Here is a 23071-nt window from a genome sequence, read left to right on the forward strand (position 1 = left end):
TTAATACATGACGTCACAATGACGTCATTAATAACATAATTTTGTGCGATTTTTATCTCGTGTATTTTGTAGTGGCAGTCAGTCCAAATGTAAAAAAATAACGTATCTAATTGCATAAAAATGCCGTGAAAAGAGCTCAAAATTGACTTGGGGGGAATCCCCGATTTGGGGGTGATCACGTGACCCAAAAAGTTGCGGCACCCACTAAAATTGAAGTTAGATTCATCAGCTACAAAAAAATGCAAAAAAACAACGTGTAACACGTTTAGCCTAAAGATGCTCATTTTTGCCCCTAAGGGCCTGAACTATATAGGCTATGCATGCTTTAAAAGGCAACTTAGTTTACTTGGCAGTTCACAAACGGTGTTGTTCACTAAACATAGTTTTTTGAGCGAGTTTTTTCCACTTTTGGTCTGGTTCAATCAGAAGTTCGAAATCGATTGGGCACTGCAAAAGCTGGCGAGCTTGTATTTATGTACAAACTTCTCAATGCAAAATAAACTGCAATTTTGTGTCATCTGAACTTTTATTGTTTTGGTATGGTACGTCGGTAACATAATTATATTACACCGGTAAACTTTCTTTGCGAAAAGTCTGGTTGTAGGCTATGCATCAGTTGAGCAAAAAAGCAAAGTGATGTGTGCTCAAACGTAAGGAAAGATCTTAGTGCAGTGAGATGACAGTCTGAGACGTACCTCAATCTCGATATGCACATTATGATTTAGTATAAAGCAACATATCACACCCATGTGCAATAGACAGGCTCGGAATGGCCCGTTTCGGTGAGTCCGATTCGGTGAGTCTGACCCCTTAACGGGGGATTTTTTCAATTTTTTTTTTAATTATTGGGTACCGTAGCCTATTTATCATTGCCGTTTTAGGGTTAGGGGTTAGAGATTAGGGTTAGGGGTTAGAGGTTAGGAACTCACCGAATCGGACTAACCGAATCGGACTCACTGAATAGTAGCAGACCCAGACAGGCTGGCCTACAATATGATAATAACAATGATTAAACACTTGCAAAGCAAAGCCTTTCAATCAATCAAGGGGTTAAAAATAATTCTGCTATCTTACTAAAATGATCTCTTCCCCCAAGTAGACTCGACGCTTTTTTATATAGAAAAAAATCAAAAAAATCTGATTTAAATCAAAAAAATCCGATTTAAATCAAAAAAATCCGATTTTTTTGATTTTTTTAAAAAAATCATGATTTTTTCCAACCCTGATGTGGATGCAACCTAGTTCGTACCCTGAACAGTTCGTACCCTGAAAAGATCGAGAGAAAAAATAAAAAAAAGCGGAAGTCGCTGATCGCAGTTTCTGCAAACATTTTAAAATTTTCCCCCTGAAAAGATCGAGAGAAAGATAGCACAATGTCGAAATCGCTGATCGCAGTTTCCGTTAACCCTAACCTTACTCTAACGCTAATCCTCGCTCATCGCAGTTTCCGCAAACATTTTTCCGCAGTTTCCGCTAACCCTAACCATAGACTAATCTATGCTCTAACCCTAACCTTCGCTGATCGCAGTTTCCGCAAACATTTTTTCGTAGTTTTCGCTTACCCTAACTAACCAATAACCATAGAGTAATCTATGCTCTCTAACCCTAACCTTCGCTGATCGCAGTTTCCGCTAACCTTTACCCTAACCATAGAGTAAGTAATCTATGCTCTAACCCTAACCTTTGCTGATTGCAGTTTCCGCAAACATTTTTCTGCAGTTTTGCAGTTTCTGCTAACCGCAGTTTCCGCTAACCTTTACCCTAACCATAGAGTAATCTATGCTCTAACCTTCGCTGATCGCAGTTTCCGCAAATATTTTTTCGCAGTTTCCGCTAACCCTAACCCTCGAGTTTGTTTGCGGAAACTCCGATCAGCGAGTTTGGCTTTGTGCTATTAAACTGCGATCAGCGACTTCGGCTTTTTTTAATTTTTTTCTCTCGGTCTTTTCAGGGTATGAACTGAGAGTACAAACTGTTCAGGGTACAAACTAAGTTGCACCTGTGAAATGTTCCATTCCTTTCAACTATCTACCTTCCCCTAGCAGAAGCACGGCAGTTATCAAATCTTTTTCAACAGTGCCTGTTTAAAGTACCATCTCCCTACTTTTAAAATGACTTATGTGTTAGAATTATTCAAGTGAATCCAAGAAAAACTGGAAAAGATTATCATCATGTTTTTTTATTTCTGACCATCAAAGCAATATCACTTTCCATAACATAGCCGGGGTCTGAAAAAAGGTAGAAGCAAAAAAGGCGAACATTAGACTTAGAGCTTACTCGAGAGAGAAATGAGCTTAAAAATCAGTTTTCGGCATTCGCATTGCGCACTGGTATATTGAATAATGAATATAATAAAATAGTCAATCAGATAATTTCTTTGTAGAACTTTTGTTTTTTTAGTTGTATATATTTTAATGATGTTGAAATTATGTTACGGTTTTGTTGTTTTAATTTTTATTGTGTACTCTTCTGCATCAAAGCTAGAAGTGCAATCCGACATTAATTCTGATGTTGCACAGCAACAATTACAGAGAATTCATCAACAGGCCAAACACATGAAATATGGACAGGTAATAGTTTTTTAATGAACTTTATCCACTTTCATAGAAACAACTATAAAATGAAAGGTCATTAAAAATTTTTACAAGTTTGTTGCACTTCAATTTTTTTATTGGCTGTGGCTGTATTTACACTATATAGTGTAATAATAGCCTCAATAGTGTTGCCAGAAAAGGAATTCTGCCCTAATTTGAGAAAAGTTTAAAGCTGTTGAAAACAAAAACTTGTATTTTGAAAATTTGTTTAGTCATGGCAAAGATCAAAACCCTAATCTCATTCCTAACTCTAACCCTTACCTTAACCCTTCCTAACTTTAATCCTAACTCTGGCAACACCTGATTGTAACCATGGCATTAAGTGAGGAAAAATAGCCACTTCCTTTTTTATTTTAGTTGGTTATGATTGGTCGGTCATTAACAATATTGATGTCAATTGCATGACTCCATTTGCACAATAGTCGAAAGACACATACCAAGAGCATGCAACTATGTCTTGGCAAGACATTTTCATGCACATGGAGATGAAGAGTGGTATTCATGCTTTCCTGTTTGCTTAATTTAAATTTGTAATTTCTTGGCAACAAAGACAACAAAGTTATTTTTATATGGATTAGTTTAAGTGAAATACATGTATGTATGTAGCAGAAGTACTGTACCTTATTGACATTATTTCACAAGCAATTTTCATGCCAGTATCACAGTGGTCCATGTTGTAAGTCACAGGATTTGCAACATTTGTGCCTTTATAATTTGCCTGATATAAACTTGCTGTGTATTATTCAATACATATTATTATATGTATTGAATGAGTTACTTATTTTCTTCTTGCATGGAGCAGTGTTGGACAAAAGCATTGGAGCAACTCAAAGTCGGATGTCGAGATTTAACCGATGAAATGCAGAGGAGGATTGCATATTCATTTGCAAGATGCCACTTACAGGTGATAAAGCTTTGTCTGAAATCCTCAACAAAATAATGTTGGCTGCATAGCCGAGTGGTGAGAGCCCTGGAACGGTAATTGAAAGGGCGCCATTTCGACACCGCTCAAGAGCATGCGGCTGTGTCTTTGGCAGGACACTTAAAGGCATGCCTGAAGGAGGACACGAAGATTGGCTTCCTTGCCTTCCCGTCCACTTAATCTAAATCTTCAACCACTGGGTGTAAGCCTGGATACGACAAACAAACAATCAACTTAATACTTTAACGTATTAAGTGAGAAACTATGTTAATGATGTCCGTGCATGCTCGAATGGATAATGATAATCAAGTGAGATATACTTTATTGATGAAGTGGCTTAAATTTTTATCATTGCAGCAATTAATCAGCAACATGCACAATATATTTAGTTTTGTATAGTTTTTCAGTCATTGTGAAAATGATACTTTTCAGAGTGCTGGGAGGAACATTCCGGAATGCAAACCACACCAACCCATGTCATTGTGTACAAATGAAGACTCGCTCAAAGATTCTGCTTTCAACGCGTACACCGAGTTTTTCACTCATACACAACAGATATGCTTCCATTTGCAAAGCCAAGTACAGTTTTGTTGATTTAATCATCATAAGATTACTTCTTGTAATGAGATTTTTTAATTGCAATTTTGTGATAAAGTCCTGTCCAGTCTCTAATGTAGTTTTTGGTTTGCCCACTCTATTTTATTTTCTAATCATTTTTTCTATTAGTAGTTTCCTGTGCTTTGAATTGGTTCAGTTCTGATTATTTGCAGTGTATTTGTTATAGTTAGTCATACTGTCCAGGCAACAAAACGAACGTTTGCAGATATTGAATCAATTTAAAAATGACAGATTTTGCTGTTTGGGTAGTTTCAACTTTCTAGTTCTTCTTTAGGTTTGGCACGAAGCAACAGAGAACACAATTTCTAAGCTGGCTGACAATTCTGCCGAGGTAGCCATTACCTTGGAAGAGAGTTCTTTAATTGCCAAGGAAATGGTGAAACAACAGAACTTGTCTCTGCAAAACCAAGAGGAACTCTTAAAACACGAGCGACAACTTCGCGAGAACATGCTGCGATCCGTCGTAGAGTCTCAGCGCTCCCATGAAGAGACAAAGGCAGTTATTCGTGAACAAAGGGAGTTGTTTGCTGAAGTTTTTGACAGAGTTGCAGGTATCAGTGATTGTCTGTGCACATCGCTTGTTTTAATATAATTAATAATCATGTTTTTATTTGCACCCATTGCAACAACATATAGTACACTGCGATTATAAATGCGAGGCAACAGACAGAAAGCAGCGAACTGACATATTAGTCTTCGTGTCCGCTGTTCTTCTTTACTTCAATGCTTTCCCTCATTTGCTGAATCGACTAAGTCTTGCTGACATCGATCTTATTCCGCTGGTATGGACACCTTGAGAGAGCCGTGAAACCTGTTAATCCCGTAAAACCTGTACGTTGAAATACAAAACTCGATGATAATGATGATCTACTTAGCCTTAAGTCACTCTCCCTAAACTTGTTGTTGTAAAGTAGTCTTTTTGCGCTAGCTTTGTTTTGCACTGTTCAATTTTTGATTTTGCCGCAGTTTTTCTAAGTATTGTTTCAGTAACCCCATGCAATCTAGCTTTCAGCTTTGCAGAAAACCGTCCTTGGCGAATTCACAAGCATCTATACTTTCGGCTTCTACATCGGAACGTCTCTACTCGCCTACGTTCTCACTTCCACCCCGAGAACTTCGTCCGCGCGCGTCTGGCTCTTTGTTCTTATCACCGTCAATTTCTTCACTGAAAAAGCTGTCGTCCATTATCATCTAGGTATTCCTTTAATTATTTTATAATAATAATGATGTGTTGTATAATCACTCAGTTTGCGCCTTCTGTCGAAGCTGTAAAAATCCTAGTTTTTAAAAGACCGCGGCGTTTCCGATTAAGGGTCGACTAATCAATCGCTCCCTTTCAGCTCCGTCATCGACCGACCAAGCGATATTTATCGACAGCACAGTGCTGCCAGAGACGGTGTACCGCGATATCTGGCTCTGTCGAAAGGTGTGCACCTTCCTTGCCGTGGTGCTCATGGGAGTTTGTATCTGCAGGTGAGGACTTACACTGAATGGGTTTTCATCCTGTATACGTCACTAAACATATTTGTGAGGTCACCAAACAATGACGTAGTTATTTTCCCTTTTGTGAATACATGGTGAATTTTTTCATAGGAGTGTTAAAAATTGCTCGTCGTACTGGAATTGCCAATCAGTCACGCCCACTTCTCAGCAAAACCACGAGTGTTTTGATGATGGTGGGCATGTTAGAGTCTGTCTCGATAACTTTTGATCTCAAATCTTTTCAAATCTCGCGGTTAAATATTTATATTCGATTTCAAGAAAAAGTCGACTAATTCAATCTCAAATTATTATTCAAGATTTTGCAAATTGTTTTGAGATTAACTGATGTTTTGTCCTCTGGCAGGTATAAAGACTACAACAAAATAAACTACAGTTTGTTGACCGACATCAAACGTCAGAACGCGGAGCTTCAAACTTTCCTGAAGGAACAAAGCAGGGTCCATTCATTCACACAAGGCGCTACTACGCCTACCAAGCTCTTTACTGAGGTGTGTTCAACTGTTCATAGGTCCTTGGTTCGACTTCTACTGTCACCTTATAACAAGGAGACTGAACGAGGATTGAACAATACTCTGTAATGAGTATGGCCTGGTTTCATTATAATCGGAATTCCCCTGTTTCCAGGACGACTGAAATAGATATACACCTTTCCAGTGGCTATTAGGCCAATTTCGTCCACACCCCGCCCTGTACAAACATGATAGCAAGCCACTGTAGTGTACCCTCGCTGTGAGATTGTGCTGGCAGACTGCAGTGCCACAAGTTCACTCAGTGACATAGGTTTAATTTATATTGGTTTTTAATGTACCGTAATAGGCTTGTGGCATGACGTCAAAGTGAGGATCCGTAGGACACAAATTTGAATCCCCCTCACTGAGTCACTTTGTTTAAAACTTAAAGTCAAAACATTTGACATTATGGCCAAACAAAACTGTAATGGAATTTAGGTTGTGCAGTTATCACAACTGTTTTGACTTCACTTTTTGTTTCATGCAGAGCACGGCTGTGTGCGAGATGAACGGGAACGCTCTCCTCGGTCGTGATTCTCACGATGACACCAATACATCTGCCATCGTTGTGACGTCATATAATCCTGGTAAGCAACTGAGCGATAAAGTGTTGCAGATGCGCTTGCAAGAAGGACTGAGATAGTTTTCACTTCATAGATGTCCTTCTTTTGATTCAACGTTTACGGGCGTCGATCGATGAAAAAAAGAACTAATTTGCCCGCTGAGATGCACTCCAGCCGAGTCAAATGTGCTTCAGCTGTTTTTCGCGGGTTTCTTTGTTTCAAATAAACTAACAGATGCTGCAATTCACACAGTTTGGACAATAACTAATTAACTAATCTAATTCAATACCGTAATCAAGTGATGAATCAATTGTTTATTTATCAAAAAACAAAACACAAAAGTGACACAAAATACACAATACAATAAGAGCTATGTCCTTCTTGTTCATTCATTTCTGATTGATCACAATCTAGGGCAATTTTCTTTTGCATCGAGTTTTGCAATATTGTTCAGCGGAGTAACGAAGTGTTACATCTTTGCGCTTGCAAGATGCACGGCTGGACGGACTTATATTGTTTACACTTCACAAAGATAATGAGATTGTCAAGCACTGCTTGTCCTATCCTAACCAGCACAGACCTACTTCGTGATTTCGGCTCAACGTCTGCAGCTGTCGATTCGATGTAGAAAAGAACTAATTTGCTCGCTGAGATGCCTTTCAATAAAATCAACGTGCTAAGTTTGGCAACGTTTCCAGTTGTTCACCCGCGGGTTTCTTTGTTTCAAATACACTCACTGGCAGATGTTCTGATCCATCCAGTTTGTACTACTCCTATACCGTACTCAACTAAGAGCGTTGTCCTCCACATAATTGTTTGTTTCCTTGTTGATCACAAACTGGGGTAGTTTTCTTTTGCATAAAGTTTAAATCTAAAACTCCCCCAAGCTGCAAAACCTTTGGGTTAGGGATGATGTTGTCAATATTGTTACTGTGTGTATCTCGAATTACCGTCACCGACGCGATCACTTTGTGTGACCAACAATGGATGACATGAATCAAAAGACTTGATTTAGATAATGCTGACAATCGATGACACGAACCGCTAGACTCCACAGAATTGGTCATTATTACGTTCAATATAGTATGAGTAACAGTGTAAGAGACTGTTCACCAGTCTAAATATAAATTTATTGCGTTCTTGTGACTACACGAGCAATTTAGCACAAATGACAGCTTAGTCTACTCCTTAGCCACAAGAGGAAAGTTATAAGCATTTAACTTGAAGTGTTACAACTTTTTTTACAGCCTTGCCCACAGTGAATGATACGTCATCGGTTCAACCCTACGATTCTGATGATGACAAGACATTTGTTGCTGATGACGGCAGGTTGGTACGATGGGTCTCTTGGCCGGCTCAACACAAACGTTGTTTTTGCCCTCCGGAGTTACGGAAGCATTTGAAAGAACCGCAGTTGTATTTCCAATCAATTTCTTGATTTGAAAATGACTTTGCAGCCATGAGGCTCCCTTCGTAGTAGTCCAGTTTTGATCCGGTGACGTCCCCATTACTAAGGAAGACGGGAACCACCTCGACGTGTCGCAATCGTTTTCATACCCTGCCTCAACAACAGAAATAATAATAATTGTTGGGTCTTCATTGTTTCCCACGACCATCCACTCGCAACTCCAGCTCTTAAAACATCTTCATCCTGTATGATGTTAAAAGGCTCCAGGCTCATTCCGGAATGAATGGCAGAAAGTTTTCTTTCAGTTGCAGATGCCATGTTGTTGTAAAGCAACGTTTTGCTGAGCTAGTTTTTTTTATACAAACGTTCTTGTTGGTACGTTCTTTTTATGTTTTGTGACAGAAAATCGACATAACAGTGTGACCTCCAAGAATTGAATTTGATTGTAGTGTACAGTATATCCCTTGATATGTGGTCTACTGGTTTGTAGTTCAGAGTCGTCCTTCTCTAGCTACACGACCGGGGGAAGTGGACGTTCATCTGTTTCGAAAAGCTTTTCTACAAGGATTACGTCATTCAGAAGATCTTCCACGCCATCTAACGGTTCTCGACGATCAAGTATTTCTTCAACCTACTCCATTCTCGAAAAGCTGAACGAAAGCGTAATTGAAACTGAGGTAGTTATATCAGTCAATATTAGCTTTTGAATTGTTACGTAATTTATTATATATACGATATACTCACATTAAGTTTGGCTTAAACTTTAAAGTAGATTTAATCTATTGCGATGCAAATTTTATTTAATGGTTCATCCAAGGGCGAGCCGTCGATTGGGGGGTGACATCCCTTCGACTATATAGCCCTTAATTTCTCTCACGATTATATACAGTACGCTGCTTTAGACAGCAATGCCTACCGCCCTTCTTACGGCTATAGCTTGCTAAACTGAGTGCACAGGTTCCGCTTTAGTACTCCTCAATGCTCAGTAAAAAGAACTCAAGAGTAAACACTCAAATTTAAATTGACTTATTCCCGCCATTTTTAGGGCGTTGTGATTGGAGGGCATAATCTACGTCGACGTAAAAGCGTAAGTTACAAGATGACGTCGGTTGGAACGGAAAGTGTCGAAGAATTCATCGGGTCCGTTGGTAGAAGGAGCCGAGACAATCACTGACTTCAACAGCTTAAGGAATGTGTTTGTTCGCTGTCTTGATATCTCACCATCCCTTCTGATGAGTACCGTGTCTTTGGAGCAATCAGACTCCAAGAGGGTTTGTGTGCGCTGACGGAACATTCAAATTTGTTGTGTGATTTTTGAAATATTTTGATTTGACTTAACGATTTACTGCAACTTGAAATAGTCAAAGAAGCTTTTGTGCGTTGATATCAAGGATTCCCAGTGGCGTCGACAGGAGGTGCCTTTTCAGGGGGTGGATACTTGAAGACACCACAGCGTATTCTTTGGATATATAGTGCATTATTGGGCCCAAATTATCTTTCCAACGGTCTTACCGTACCAACTTTTTTTACCCATGCAGTGAAAGCTCATGATGAATTGAAAATAATCGAGTGTTTCTGCGTCATTTAAATAACTTACAACGTTGCAAAGCTATCTTTTGAAAAAGGATACAAGATATCTTTCGTATAAGCTTCAAACAAAGCTATTTATCACTCACGAATGTGGTCTGCTAATGTATGGCACTTACCTCTCTGAACTTCAAATATAAAATCATTAGAAATAGTTTGCACGGGTCTGTTAATATTTTTTACGCAGTTTGTAGTAATCGTGTAACAATTTTTATCCATGCTTGCATTGCGTGGTCAAGTCAAGCGAGTTGCAGTCGTCGTTTTTATACTTTTCAAATGTCATTTGTTGTTTTGTAACGTGCTAAGTTCATTGTACTCAATGTTGTTTGTAATGTTCATTGTACTTTAATGTGACACTTTGTCAAAGTTTGTTCTACCATGACTACCTAGTTTCAACGTCTGCAAACGTTGAATCAATATAAAAATGACGGATTTGCTATCTGATTTGTTATATCGTGCAGGCCTTTTTCGAACCTTCAGTTTTTTCGCGCATGATAATATAATCGTTTATGTTGCCTGGACAAGCAGTAAAGGTGCGAATAGCAAGAAGTGCCAAACGTCTCGCTGATTTCGTCAATTTTCCATCCTTCACTTCTGTTACGTCTAAATGATGATACGTTACACGTTGGGCCAGCGAAGAGATCTGTCTAACTATTGTATGGCGTAGCATATCTAATTATCTAACCTACTTGTTATGAATGCTGGCTTGTGCATTCTGATGTGATGGAACCATTTTTGTGGGGACAGCGCCTGCTTGTGGCATAACACAGTTTGTAAGATAATCCGTTTGTATTTACCGGTTTCAGCACTCTGTGTATTTCGTATTGTTAGTTTCCACATAACTGATGTTGCTACAATTGTTCTGTGGAGTTGGCTAGTTTCACTATCGTATATGAGCTTCATTTGTTATGTTCAAGAGCAAGGCCGCAGGCAAGGAAACGCATCTACCAACTTCTCCCCATGCAGCAATGCTCTCATCTGGCTCCAGCAACGGCGTAATGAGGTATAAATCATTACGTAGTTGCTGCCACTGCGAAGCCGTATTTCTTACAAAGTTTCCATATCAACATCTGGCAGCTTTTGCTAACTTCCAACCAACTCACTGCCATGCTGTACTGTGATTTTGTTTATGCAATTGCTTTATACCTTTTAGAATATTGACGTTTTAAAAGATCGTGTCTAAAGTTACACATCGCTAATCATACGTCATAGACAGGAAAAGCCAACAGAACGGCCAATAAGCAAAGAATCAGCGATTTGGGGCCCGAGAACCGGGCCTAAATTATCCTTTCAACGGCCCTGAGCCCGCCCACTTCAGAGATTGTTCACCAGCGGTTATAACAGCCTGGCAGCCCAATTTTTACATGGAGTATAGGGTATTTCCCACCAGATCATCAAAGTGGCAAAATTTATCGCATACTAGGCGATCGATGTACGACCGTTGTTAACAACATTTTTGACACGGTCGTTTGAATTCGCCGGGAGCAGGATATAACTTTCAACATACGTGTGCCAAGAAAGGGATAAAATCACACAGTTACTGCTTAGCATGAGATCCAAGGCTATTCTTACCCCAGAATTGAAGCCGCCAGCCAATTTGAGCTATTAATAATTTCCTAACCATCAAAGGGAAGATAAAGCCGCATTGAATGAAGCTTTACCAAATATTCGAACAGTAAACAGCCAGTGGTGAAGTCTCCAGAAATAAAGGTAAAAATTTGGCAACCTCAAACCCTGGCGTCGCCAAATATTAAAAAAAACTTTAATGTTTATTTCCTAATAATGTAATTTCTCAGTGGCGTCAAGACTTCTTGGCAGTTTGATTGACAGCTTTCTTTGCTTTCACCATTTCGACCAATTCCTGAAACATAAAAATTAAGAATGATAGCGGAATGAAGTTAAAATCGAAAAGCAAAACGACAAAGTCCATCTGAAGTGTTTGTTCCACTTAACGGCCCTGTCAACTTTACTTTCTTGACCACTTTCAAGGGTTTAAAACGCACATATCCTTTTTTTCGTCCATTAACGTGGTATACGCTTATTGTAACAAATGTTATCTTTTAGGTCCGAACACGTTTATTTCGAAACATAAAGTTGACGCTGAGGTCACAACTTCATTGCCTGAGTACAATATCAAACTCCTGAAGGTGGACGCAAAGATTGGATTCCTGCTCTTTCCACCTATTAAATATTCAATCTCTCGCTCCATCCCTACCTTGTAGCGGATCATGCATTCCTTCTTGGTCCGTCCAGAGACAGCAGAGGCGATCTTATCCCATCTTTGCTCGGTTGTGTTCGGAAAAGTTTTCAAGGCTTGTTCTAATTTCTTCTGTTCATCGCTAGACCAAGGTCGTGCGCCATCTAACGGAAACAAATAAAATCACTTCAATCTTTTGCTAAATAAGATTTTTTCAACAACCGCAGGCGCTGTATGACACATGCACGTTTCAATTCATCAGCATCGCTAAGAAATAACGTGGTGAAAGTATGAACTGTAAGTTAATATTTAAGTTGCTGATATATTACCGAGAACTCGAATTTATAGTCGCGAACCCCGCTAAAAGTAGGATATTCCGATTAAAAGTCGGTTTTGCTATAAATGTACAAAATTTTGAGCAGTTTACCGAATCGTGTTGAAATGTTTCCGTCGCTAGGTGTCGCCGTCTTGGTCTCTGCCACGTGCTTTTCCTTGAACTTTGCAAAGGCTTTTTGATTCGCCTCAGCTTTTAGGTCGGATTCCTTGAAGTTCTTCGCGCGGCTCAGGCAATCTTTGCTGGTCCTGGTCTTCACGCTTGAGTGCGTATTGATGTACGTAGCCACCACCTGCCATCTGTGCAAGTCAACAACGTGACGTCAACCTCTCTCCGTGACGTCACAGAGGCCAAATGAAGCCATAGGTCGTTCAATGGTCACTCTGAACGGGATGTACAGTGAGCTGCAGCCATAAGCTTAGGCACAATATACAGTATTTAACATTTATATTGAACGATCAAGCTAGAATCATAAAGATGTTTTCCAACGGTGCCACTGTATGACGTCACAACCAGGGGGCATCGATTTGATGACAGTGAAAGTTGTGAGGTGTGTAGTTTCGTGGACGGACGAGCGACCAAACCTTTTAGCTCTCGTGTGTCAATCAGTTGAGTGGCCGAAAGCGTCAATCAAGCGATCACAAGGTCATCGGTTCGACACCCATTGCTAGCACCAGCTGTGTCTTGACAAGACATGACATGTTTGTAGGTGGACACTGAGACAGTTATCCAGTTCCCTTGATCGGGCTTTTCACCGACCAGCCACAATAAACTTGACCGCGATAGCAAACGCAACAACCAGAGCTTCACCCCAGATAACAAATCAGTCGTTTTTTTTTTACATTGATTCAACGTCCGAACGTTTACCGACGTTGTAAATGTAAAATCAATGTAAAGAGGATCGATTTTCGGAGTAGAACAATTGTTGCGTCATAAACACGTCACCTGTCAGCCGTGCCAGCCGGGAATAAGTTGACCGCCTTAATCAACAGTTGCAGGTCATCGTAGGGCCAGTTCTTGCTGTCCTTCGAAGCCCCGTTGGTCATTGAGCCACCCTGCCCTTTTCGACTTCCTTTTCCCAAATGCTTCTGCTTCTCCTCGTGAACTTTATCTTGTAAATTCTTCAACTAGAAACATAAAAAAGAAATACTATCGCCAAATACTATCTACCGGGTGAACAAGAATATTACAGTGAGTTAAAATGAAATTTCAACTTAAAAAAGAATTTGTTTCAGAAAACATGTCGTCTACAAAATGTGATTGAAAAGTACATACAAACACAGAAGAACTTAAACTTCGCATACACATTACACAGTGGAACCAGCAGATAGCGGATCCACGTACAACAGATAACCGTACATATCGAATACAAATGCTAGTGTCCATAGTTTCCTATTCGTCTGTGTACTGAAGGTAAATTTTGCTGATAACAGACGAAGTGTATATCGAATGAAAATCACTGGTCCGGGTTTGTCCGTTGTACGAGAATTCTGCTGATAATATAATACAAGGTTGACGTTTTAACTTTCTGGTGACGTCTGACCTCCAACTTTCTTGTTAGTCACTCACTTAGTTTTAAAATAATTTCAATCAACATCAGTTGATGACTTGATCATTGCCAGTAGACAAGCCACAACACAAACAATACGACCACTAACACAACACCATAGTAATTACTCGAACAGCTCATACACCTTGTGTCAGTAGAGAAGATTGTGACTAGACCTAGTTACCCTCTGTACATCACTAGAATGGACCATGAACCCTCCATCAGCAAAGGAGGCGGTTTTACTGGGAGGCTAGACATGGTCGCTCTCTGTGACCAAGCCAGCAGCAACAACAATGATATGAAGAGGCTTTTGACAACATCTCACCTCTTCCCTGACTAACTTCTCTCCATCCTCTCTCGAGGTTTCGATTTTTTTGTTTAATTCCTGAAGCTGCAATGAGTCCAGGGCGACGTACAGATGACTGAGTTCCGCCATCAACTTTACTCGTTCGGAGTCGTCAGTGCAAAAGTAATTATTATCCTGAAGAGGGAATAAACAGGGTCAGAGGGGTCTTGACACCTAGGATTCCAAGCTAATGCGTTTAAAGAATAATTATTGAACTGAAAACAATTGAATTTACTTCTGGAGAACTCCATTTAATTTTTACACTAAGTTTACATACTGCTTGATAAAATGTTAATTTGTTTCTCATATCAAAGCTTTTCATGACAAAAAAACAACCGAATAAAAACATTTGAAAAACCTTTTTAGGTAAATATAACACCCAAGTACATGTTAATCTGCAATCGACTCCAGACTTCTGTTCTGAAGCCTTGTGCATGGTGTCTAGGCCGCTTATTTTCTTAAGCCATGCAATAATATGCTTCATAAGAGCAATAGAGCTTAGTTTGCTGTTTCAGCAGATCCTCATGACACCTTCTATCAGAGGCCAACAATATGTCACATTGTCACAACATACAATCACCAAACTTCCTGCTACTTTGTGGAAAGGTAATAACTTTCTGCATCTCACTTCGCAAAATGTCTTTAGCTTGGTGCGCTCTTTTTTTAATAACTTTTTCTCTCGTTCTTTCTCTCTCTTCGCTTCAGCTTGTTTCTTTTGTTTATCCGCCGCCTCCTTTTCCCTCTCCTTCTCTCTTTTTAATTCCTCTTCACGTTCCGCTGCAAGTCGTTCCTCGTTTGCCTTCCTCAGGGCTTCTGCTTTGGCGGCCTTTTCTTCCTCCCTGTCAACAGAAATGAGTATTCGATAACGCCAAGAAATCAATGTAAGTAGTTTTATGCAGTTAATAGAGTTTCGTGTTTAGCAGCATCATTGTTAATTATAGACAGATACAACGTAGCAACCACATAGCATTGAACATAATGTACAATAAAGTGAACATGAACTAGTTAAATGCCGTGTGGTTGCTAGGGTTGTATCTGCCTATGGTTCAAGAAAATCTTGAACGTTCTTTCTTAGCCTGATACTGTGGGCCCCTTGTGGTAGTAGCGGTGTTTCAAGAGCCTTCGAAACACAGTTCCTTGTTCAGGGGTTTCTCACACTGTGTGCCGCGAAAGTTTATTGATTTGAATGTTGCTGCCGTAGCGCAAAGTTAGGAAATATCAAATTTGTTTAGAAGGTAGAATGTGCTTGCTTGCTAAAGTAGACCGAAATTAACTGCCTCAATCACTTGATCATAAGACTGTTCCTACCTGACGTAAAGTCCGATCAAGACTGCTTGTGAGCAAAAGTAGGCACACTTTTACATTGCAGTAAAAGGAAATGATGTTAAGCCAATGTGCCGCGATAGATTCCGAAAGTCTTTGGCGTGCCGTGGTCCCAAAAAGTTTGAAATCCACTGCCCTAGTCATTCTTAAAGTAAATTGATGCTTAAAGAAAATAAATTAAAGACATAAAACTAACTGTACCACAGTCATGATATATTTACTTTTTCCTCTTCTGTTCATCTTTAAACCTCTTGACCCTAGGATCAGCAGCATAAGCGTTATCAACAAGTTGTCGGATCCTTTGGTTCTCCTCCTTCTTCCTGGTTGCTCTGGCAGCCCTGTTTTGCTTTTCCATCCATCGACGCTCGTATGCGCTGAACAAGGCAATTAACATTCACGCATCAAATAATGTTTCACAAATATATTATTACTTAAATACAATAAAGTATTCATTACATTATTAATAATTATGGTAATTATTTTTATACCAATATTTTAATTTATATTTTGATCAGAAATGGTCCAAATCCTATTTAAAAAATTGAGCCTCCAACAGTGCCGCATAGTGGCAAGAATGACCAAGTGATGTATACGTGGCGGGTTGTAATGTCGTCACAAAGGTTCATATCGGGACGGAATTGTTTGTAAAGATATAAATTTTAAAACATCATCCAACACATTTAAAATGAACACCATCAATCAATCTGCGCTTAAAATTAACTTTGACAAATAAGAAAACATTATTGTGGATTAAGAATCTTCGTTTACCATCCACAACATTGATTTCGATATTTTTCATTAAAAAACAAAAGTTAAAAAATAATCAAAAACTTGAATAAAACAAAAATCTGGATAAAAGAGAGAGATATGAAAATTGCAGATGAAAAGCAGTTCTTGCCGGTTTCATAATTCCATTGCTATTTCAAAATATTATTTCTTATTTTGTCCACGTGCTTAGAGCAGTAACATTTTTTGAACACCCAAAGGTCGACAAAACTATATCTCAAGTTGTTGGTATCTTTTGGCAAAGAAAAGTTGTTTTTAAAAATTTGAGCCCAAAATCGAAGTTTTAAGTTCGAAGTATCAAGTTGAGAAAGACATAAAGAAAAGAAAATGAACACATAACGTGATGATGACGTAACAAAACGTTTTCGCGACTCACTCTTCAGCTTTCTCTTTGTTTTCCTCATCAAGATAGGAATATTCCCTCCAGGAATTGAGATTGTACCAAAAGTCATAAAACTTGTCCACCTCTTCGATCGGGGACCAAATGTCGCCTAGCAACGGCACGTCAAGGTCCACTGACCACCGTGCGTTCCGTTCGAATACTTTTGCGTAGACTTGGAAAAAATCGCCTCTGGAAAAAACATCATAAATGAGAATAAACGAGAAAACTATCGGTCTGCTGTTGTTTCGTAATACGTTATAACTTCAAGCAGTTTTCATTTAGCCAGTCCATGAGGACGTTGTTGCATTGGTAGGTTATGAGGTAGTCCATGAGGACGTTGTTGCATTGGTAGGTTATGAGGTATCCTCCTTGTAATAATGATGTTGTTCCGTTCGTACACCGTTACACGCATTCATGGCCGAGTGGTTATCGCTTTTTGGGTTTTGGTGCATGTCTGTTTGGGTTTGATTGATTGAATGAATCTTTATCCTCGGACTGAGAAAGCTTCGATTGTTGAAGTGTTTGTGAATTAATCCATCCACTAGTAGCCGCTGAATGGAGTGCAGTTCTGAAATGCGTTGTTCAAGCGCACACCCCGAGAGTCGAACCAGCGCCGCTTGATCTCGCTGTTTTTTCAAGCAGAAAGTCAGACGCTTACCAACTGAGCTATCGATTGCAGGTCGGGTCATACCAAAGACTTTAAAAACGGCACAGATTGTGTTCTTCTGGCATAACGCAGTGAGGATAAGTTGGATAATAACGTGGCCGTTGTCGTTCGTATGAAGCAGAAAGTTTATATGGTCAGCCGAATGGAAGAACTTGGAGCCAACTTTTCGTCAAATCGTCAAGTGTGCGGAGGCCTGTTATTCCATTGGGAGAATAAATGGGACACCCAAAGATGATGCAGTTGGCTGTTTGCTCCGTCGCACTGCACCGACACGCAGCAGAGTCACTCATGCCCCAGCCTGTCAAGCAAGCATTTACGATATCACCAATAACGCGGTGATATTGTAAATCTCATACACAGATTAAACGGCCTTGTCATGAGCTGATTGGTTACAAAATTAAAACAAGTAAGGAAGAACAAACTAACTAACAAACTGCATATAACTGAACATCAAAGGCTTCCTTACTTCAGGTTCTTTGGTGGGATGTCGTCATCAAAGTGGGGGTCAATGCTGTCATACGAACGTCTTGAATCTACATTTCCCAGGATCTCATATGCTTTAGTGATGCAAGTAAAGTAATCATCGCTGTCATTTTCACATTTTTCGCCTTTTCTTCGCCGTTTATCTGGATGATGCTTCAAGACTGCTTTTCGATCTGATGATACATGGAAACAAAATGATCATATAGTTGAACCGGAATGGCCCGTTTCGGTGAGTCCGATCCCTTAACGGGGGATTTTTTCAAATTTTTTTTTTAAATTATCGGGTACCGTAACCTAATTATCATTGCCGTTTTAGGGTTAGAGGTTAGGAACTCACCGAATCGGACTCACCGAATAGTAGCAGACCCAGTTGAACAGATTTTTCTAATAAAAGTGCTTGGATATTAAATGAACAATTGAACATATATGAAAAACCACACACAACTCGGCAAATTGTATTCAACCTATCTGATACCAAAACAATTATTTCAGCAGCATCATGACATGCCTTCTCATAAAACAACCAGAAAAGCAAAAAAACTAAATATCCTATTTTTAGTAAGACTTAAACAAAGAAAAATCACCTAGTTTTAATTTTCAGTATCATCAATAAACTTTTTTTTCATTACGGTACTACAACTTTCAATAATCAATGATATCACTACAAAGAAAACACATTCACAAACGTTTTTCACAACTTATATGACCATTGTATATCAACCAGTGAATTGAGTAACTAATCCCAACAAGTTTTTCTTACTTTTTTCAAATGTAAGCACTATGTTTAGAATTATCACAAAGGTCAAATCAACCTCATCGTTTGTTAATCATCTGTTTACGATATAACAAACGTTTACTGAAATCTGTTACCGGTCTGTTCTATAGCTACATACATGCAAATTTGATTTGGTCTTGCGTTGCACGATGTCGCAACTTAGGCAGGCTAAGAACAGCGTAATGGTCTTGATCTTTCCAATGCTTTGGATCAAGACTCTGGAATTTAAATAGAGGCCAAGTCAACATCCGTCAACAAAGCTCTCAATTGTTTCACAATAACTTGTTAAGGGTGACTTTCTGGAAACCAATTCAACATCAGCATGGGGAGCAAGTGGTCCGGATACAACATGAACACAATAGAGGAAGATTGAAGATGTTAGAAGATTCATCAACATGAAATCCGTGCAGTAATATCTACCAAAGACCTTTTCATTGCAGACAGATTTACTGCATAAATTATTGTTTCCATGTATCAATCAGGATAACAGGATAAAGTTGAAAATTGCATTTTAAACTGAACACTTCAGGGAACAAAATGGGGTACAACATCATCTTTAACAAACATGAAAAATTTCACAAGGGCCAAAAACTAGGTTGGTGAATACAGACCTTACAAAATAGTTAAGCAAAGTTTATGTTGCTTTTAAAAAAAATATTGCAAGACAAAACATAACTTAACCAAAATAACATTAACAAACCAATGTCACACAGAAGATATATATACGGTATATATATTGCAACAAATGACATTTGAATAAATCTTGGCATATTAGCCAGCACAAACAAATTGTCTTTTCAAAACTGATTGATAACAAACTATGAAAGTACTTTTAATGCAGGATATTCTTCAAGAACTAATTCATCATCAGGTATTTCACCCAGTTGTCGCCGCTTTTCAATTGTTCTCACAACTCTTTTGAATATTCGTTGCTGATACTCCGATATAAACTGTCCCACAAAACCTAAAAGTATACCTCAATTATAATAAAGTGTTTTTAAAGCATCAATACCAGCGCACATTGCATACAAAACACAAAGTGAAAAAAATTCTTTCAATCTTGGGCAGTTTGCACATTTTTTAAAAAACTACTGACTTAAGTCTGGCCGCAAAGGTTGAGGAAATCAATGTATTTATTTCGGTGCCATTGAATGAAGATTGAAGAACCATCCTTTTATGTGTGGCTCAACTGCATCATACTCATAAAGTTATTTTAATGATGATGCTGGATCTTGTCATTTTTTAATTAATGTTAGTGATATTTCAAGGTAATGTAAACCTAGCAAAGATTAGCCTAGGGTTTAAGTTCAAATAATCTACAAGTAGTCATAGCACATGACTGGAGAAGTGCCTTCCGAAAGCTAGTGCAAACCAATATTATCACAGCAAACTTGCGGAATCAGGTTAAAACCGGTCGTTTGTATGTACATTTGTGAAGTAAAGCAACGATCATGCTGCTAAAAGTGAAACTCAATCTATTGCACTGTAATAAAAATCGGTAGCTTGGTGCGATTATACATGAAGTTTTAAAAATTAAAAATAAATCAACACATTTAACATTACAAGCAAAATGATATTTATACCTGGAAATGCATATGGAACTGCAACAACCCATCCTTTATTTCGATATCGAGACATTGTAAACCTACTTAGTTTTTGTATTGACAAGTAAAAGATGAATAAACTAGTTTCACTTCTTCATTTAAACAGCAACAAAAACCAGCTGTGCAGCATGCAGAACTTTTTCCCAATGCACTTACAAGCTTTTTGTCGTAACACATCAATATATTTTAAGACAGTTTTTTAGTCAGTCCTGTCCTTGTTATCTAGAAAATATACATATGGGAGCATATTGTTATAATATATAAAGAATAGTTTTCACATTTTGTTCTCCCTTGCATATGATGTGCCATTGTGCCTGTTTACACAAATACCATCAATACTCTCAATTTTATCTTCCAAAATTCTTTACACTCTCCACAAAATTTTTCAGATTTCCTTAAACTAGCCAATCTATCTTTGACATACACGCACAAAAAAGGCACACACTGAAAATTTTTTTAATGCAGCTGATAATTAGGGTAGCACGACAATTTAAAGCAGACAATTCCAAGCCGAAAATTCAAAGTCGTTTATTTAAAGCTGATGATTCAAAGACGAAAATTCAAAGCGGTTGATTCAAAAACGACGATTCAAAGACGAAAATTGAAAGCCGTCAATTGAAAGCCGATAATTCAAAGCTGAGATTAACGACAAAAAACAAAACAGAGAAAAGCCGACAATTCAAACCTAAAATAGTTTATAAGAAAACAGTTTCAATTTAATTACATACCAAAAGCCGACAATTCTAACAGAAAATAGTTCGCAAGAAAACTACATGCCAAAGTTGTGAGCAATTCCACGCAGATACTGAGCCGTTGTTCGAGCATCATACTGTTGCACAATGCGAAGGATCCATTCATTTAGTTGTTCATATTTCCTTTTTCGAGATGGAGGATTGTGGCCTGCCACAAGACGTTCCATTAGGACTTCGTTATGTTTTTGCTCTTAAGAGCGTTGATGCAGCGAAAGATGGACGTACGAAAGCAACCGACAGTTGATTGAAAACGTCTATGCCACCCTTCAATGCTATTGTTGGTACGATGCTCTCCACGCAAAGTGCGCTGATAAACATTCCAAAGTTCATTTGGGAACACAGCAGGTCTTCGATGCCCGTGGCGAGTTGGTCGACCAATCCAAGTGTCCTCAAAGTAATCAGCTACAGGTTGAATTCGGTGATCAAATTCTTCATCTATCACTAGGGCTTGTAATGCGTTCTCAACGTCTTGTTCTGGTACAAAAGCTAGTGCTGCCAGGCTCCGCGCACTCATTGCAAACTTTCCATCATCTTCTTTATAAGCTGCTACCAATCCAAATTGCTGTATTTTACGCCAAACACATTGCTGTAAATGGAAAAAGCAGCCCGTCAGTGAAGTTGCGGGAAAATTGTCTTGAATGGCATTGTTTGCAGCCTTCTCAAAGTCTGTCATCCAGGACATTGGATTTATTTGAGGTCGAAGGTTTTTTATAGCCTGCAAAAGTCGACAATAGGTTTGAGCAGCTTTGTTCGGAAGAAGAGCATAGACAAGAGGTACAATTGTGCCTAATTCAATAGCATGGATGGTATATAGCTGTTGAAAGAGATGGCTTGGAGCTGTGCTAAACGTTCCATCAAAGAAATAGCTTTGACTCTGAGAAGTTCAAGGTTACGCTGGGTACTGAAGATGCATATGCGATCATTTCCAGGCCCAGAATCATAAAGCAGAAACACAGTACCATCATCCAATTTCTTGAATTCTAATGGAATTACCAGTTCTTCAGCATTTGATGGCTCCACAGGAATATTTTGTACTTGCCTTCTGGCTCGCTGAATGCTGCGTTTCAAAACACGTTCCTCAGGAATTTGAGCTGCTGCATTTGGATGCAAATCTGCTGTTGCCGCCGTAATGATTTGCTGAGTTGTAGCGTAAGACGTTGCTGCTTGCAACTTAACCTGGGCACAAACGTCCAAAACCTGCTTACGCTGACCATTTGGAGCGTGGTTATGTTCTTCAACAAATTTCACTGCCTTTTTATTGCAGACATGCATTCTTGCTTTGCACTTATTTTCCTTCCAATACTCTTCACACAACCAGAAGCTTAACCCCTCACCAAGCTTACTATCCCTGTCGTGATTATAGCAGTAGCCGCCATGGCATGCTTTATTCCTTCCTCTTTCCGTTTTCGTGAAAGAAACATCCAAACTACTCCTTGTTCGACTTCTGACTAACTTCAGCATTGCAAAACGATGGACTTTTGAGTACAGTACGAGCTCGCACTCTTATCACATCACAATAAGATTAATTAATTTCAATTATTGACTTTTCCAATCAAGCGGATTAATTATCGTCAACTTTGAACTGCCGGCTTTCAATTGACCGCTTGGAATTGTCGTCTTTGAATTATCGGCTATCAATCGACCGCTTTGAATAATTGTTATCTTTGAATTATCGGCTTTGAACTTACCACTTTGAATTATCGGCTTTGAACTTACCACTTTGAATTATCGGCTTTGAATAGACGCATAACCGATAATTAGAACATATTTTACATTACAACATAATGTCTTGAGAGATTGGACTCATGGGCGCCGATCGTTCTCTAAAATTGGTGGGGACATTTAGCCTACTAGGCAGTGCCGGATTTAGCTGATGGGGGCCCCGTACAAAAAATTTTTTTGGCCTACGGCGCGAAAAGCCACCTCTACGTCTACAGTAGCATTAATCCAGCACTGCACAGAATTTTTCAGAAACTTCAATAGCTAAAAGAAAAAAAAATTACACTTTTTCCACGTCGGGGGCCCTTAAGGGGGGCACCTGCACTCTCTATGCCTCCTAAATCCGGGCCTGCTACTAGGAAAGGTAGGAAGGAGCAACGAGCGAAGCGAGCTAGAAAGATCGGGGGTCTGTTCTGACAAACAAACAGATACAGTAGGTAGGCTACAGTC

The 23071-nt window shown here is 39.1% G+C and overlaps 2 protein-coding genes across 2 annotated transcripts; one reads left to right on the forward strand and one right to left on the reverse strand.

The window, feature by feature from the left end:
• Positions 1-2427: 2427 nt before the first annotated feature.
• On the forward strand, positions 2428-10486 carry LOC145766236 (uncharacterized). The gene is made up of 11 exons (XM_082577905.1): positions 2428-2570; positions 3397-3498; positions 3949-4095; positions 4409-4685; positions 5147-5329; positions 5475-5607; positions 5981-6125; positions 6634-6733; positions 7957-8038; positions 8608-8794; positions 9163-10486. The coding sequence occupies exons 1-11, from the start codon at positions 2556-2558 to the stop codon at positions 9289-9291; spliced, it is 1500 nt and encodes a 499-aa protein (XP_082434031.1). The 5' UTR covers positions 2428-2555; the 3' UTR covers positions 9292-10486.
• Positions 10487-10493: 7 nt separating this feature from the next.
• Positions 10494-20368, reverse strand: LOC145766235 (dnaJ homolog subfamily C member 2-like). Its single transcript, XM_082577904.1, has 12 exons — positions 20130-20368; positions 19377-19510; positions 18665-18764; positions 17755-17944; positions 16616-16810; positions 15675-15827; positions 14759-14969; positions 14110-14265; positions 13181-13362; positions 12329-12534; positions 11920-12065; positions 10494-11565 (listed from the first exon to the last, which is right to left on the reverse strand). The coding sequence occupies exons 1-12, from the start codon at positions 20182-20184 to the stop codon at positions 11506-11508; spliced, it is 1788 nt and encodes a 595-aa protein (XP_082434030.1). The 5' UTR covers positions 20185-20368; the 3' UTR covers positions 10494-11505.
• Positions 20369-23071: the final 2703 nt, after the last annotated feature.

Source organism: Aplidium turbinatum, chromosome 3 (genome assembly GCF_918807975.1).
Source record: "Aplidium turbinatum chromosome 3, kaAplTurb1.1, whole genome shotgun sequence".
Lineage (NCBI taxonomy): Eukaryota > Metazoa > Chordata > Ascidiacea > Aplousobranchia > Polyclinidae > Aplidium > Aplidium turbinatum.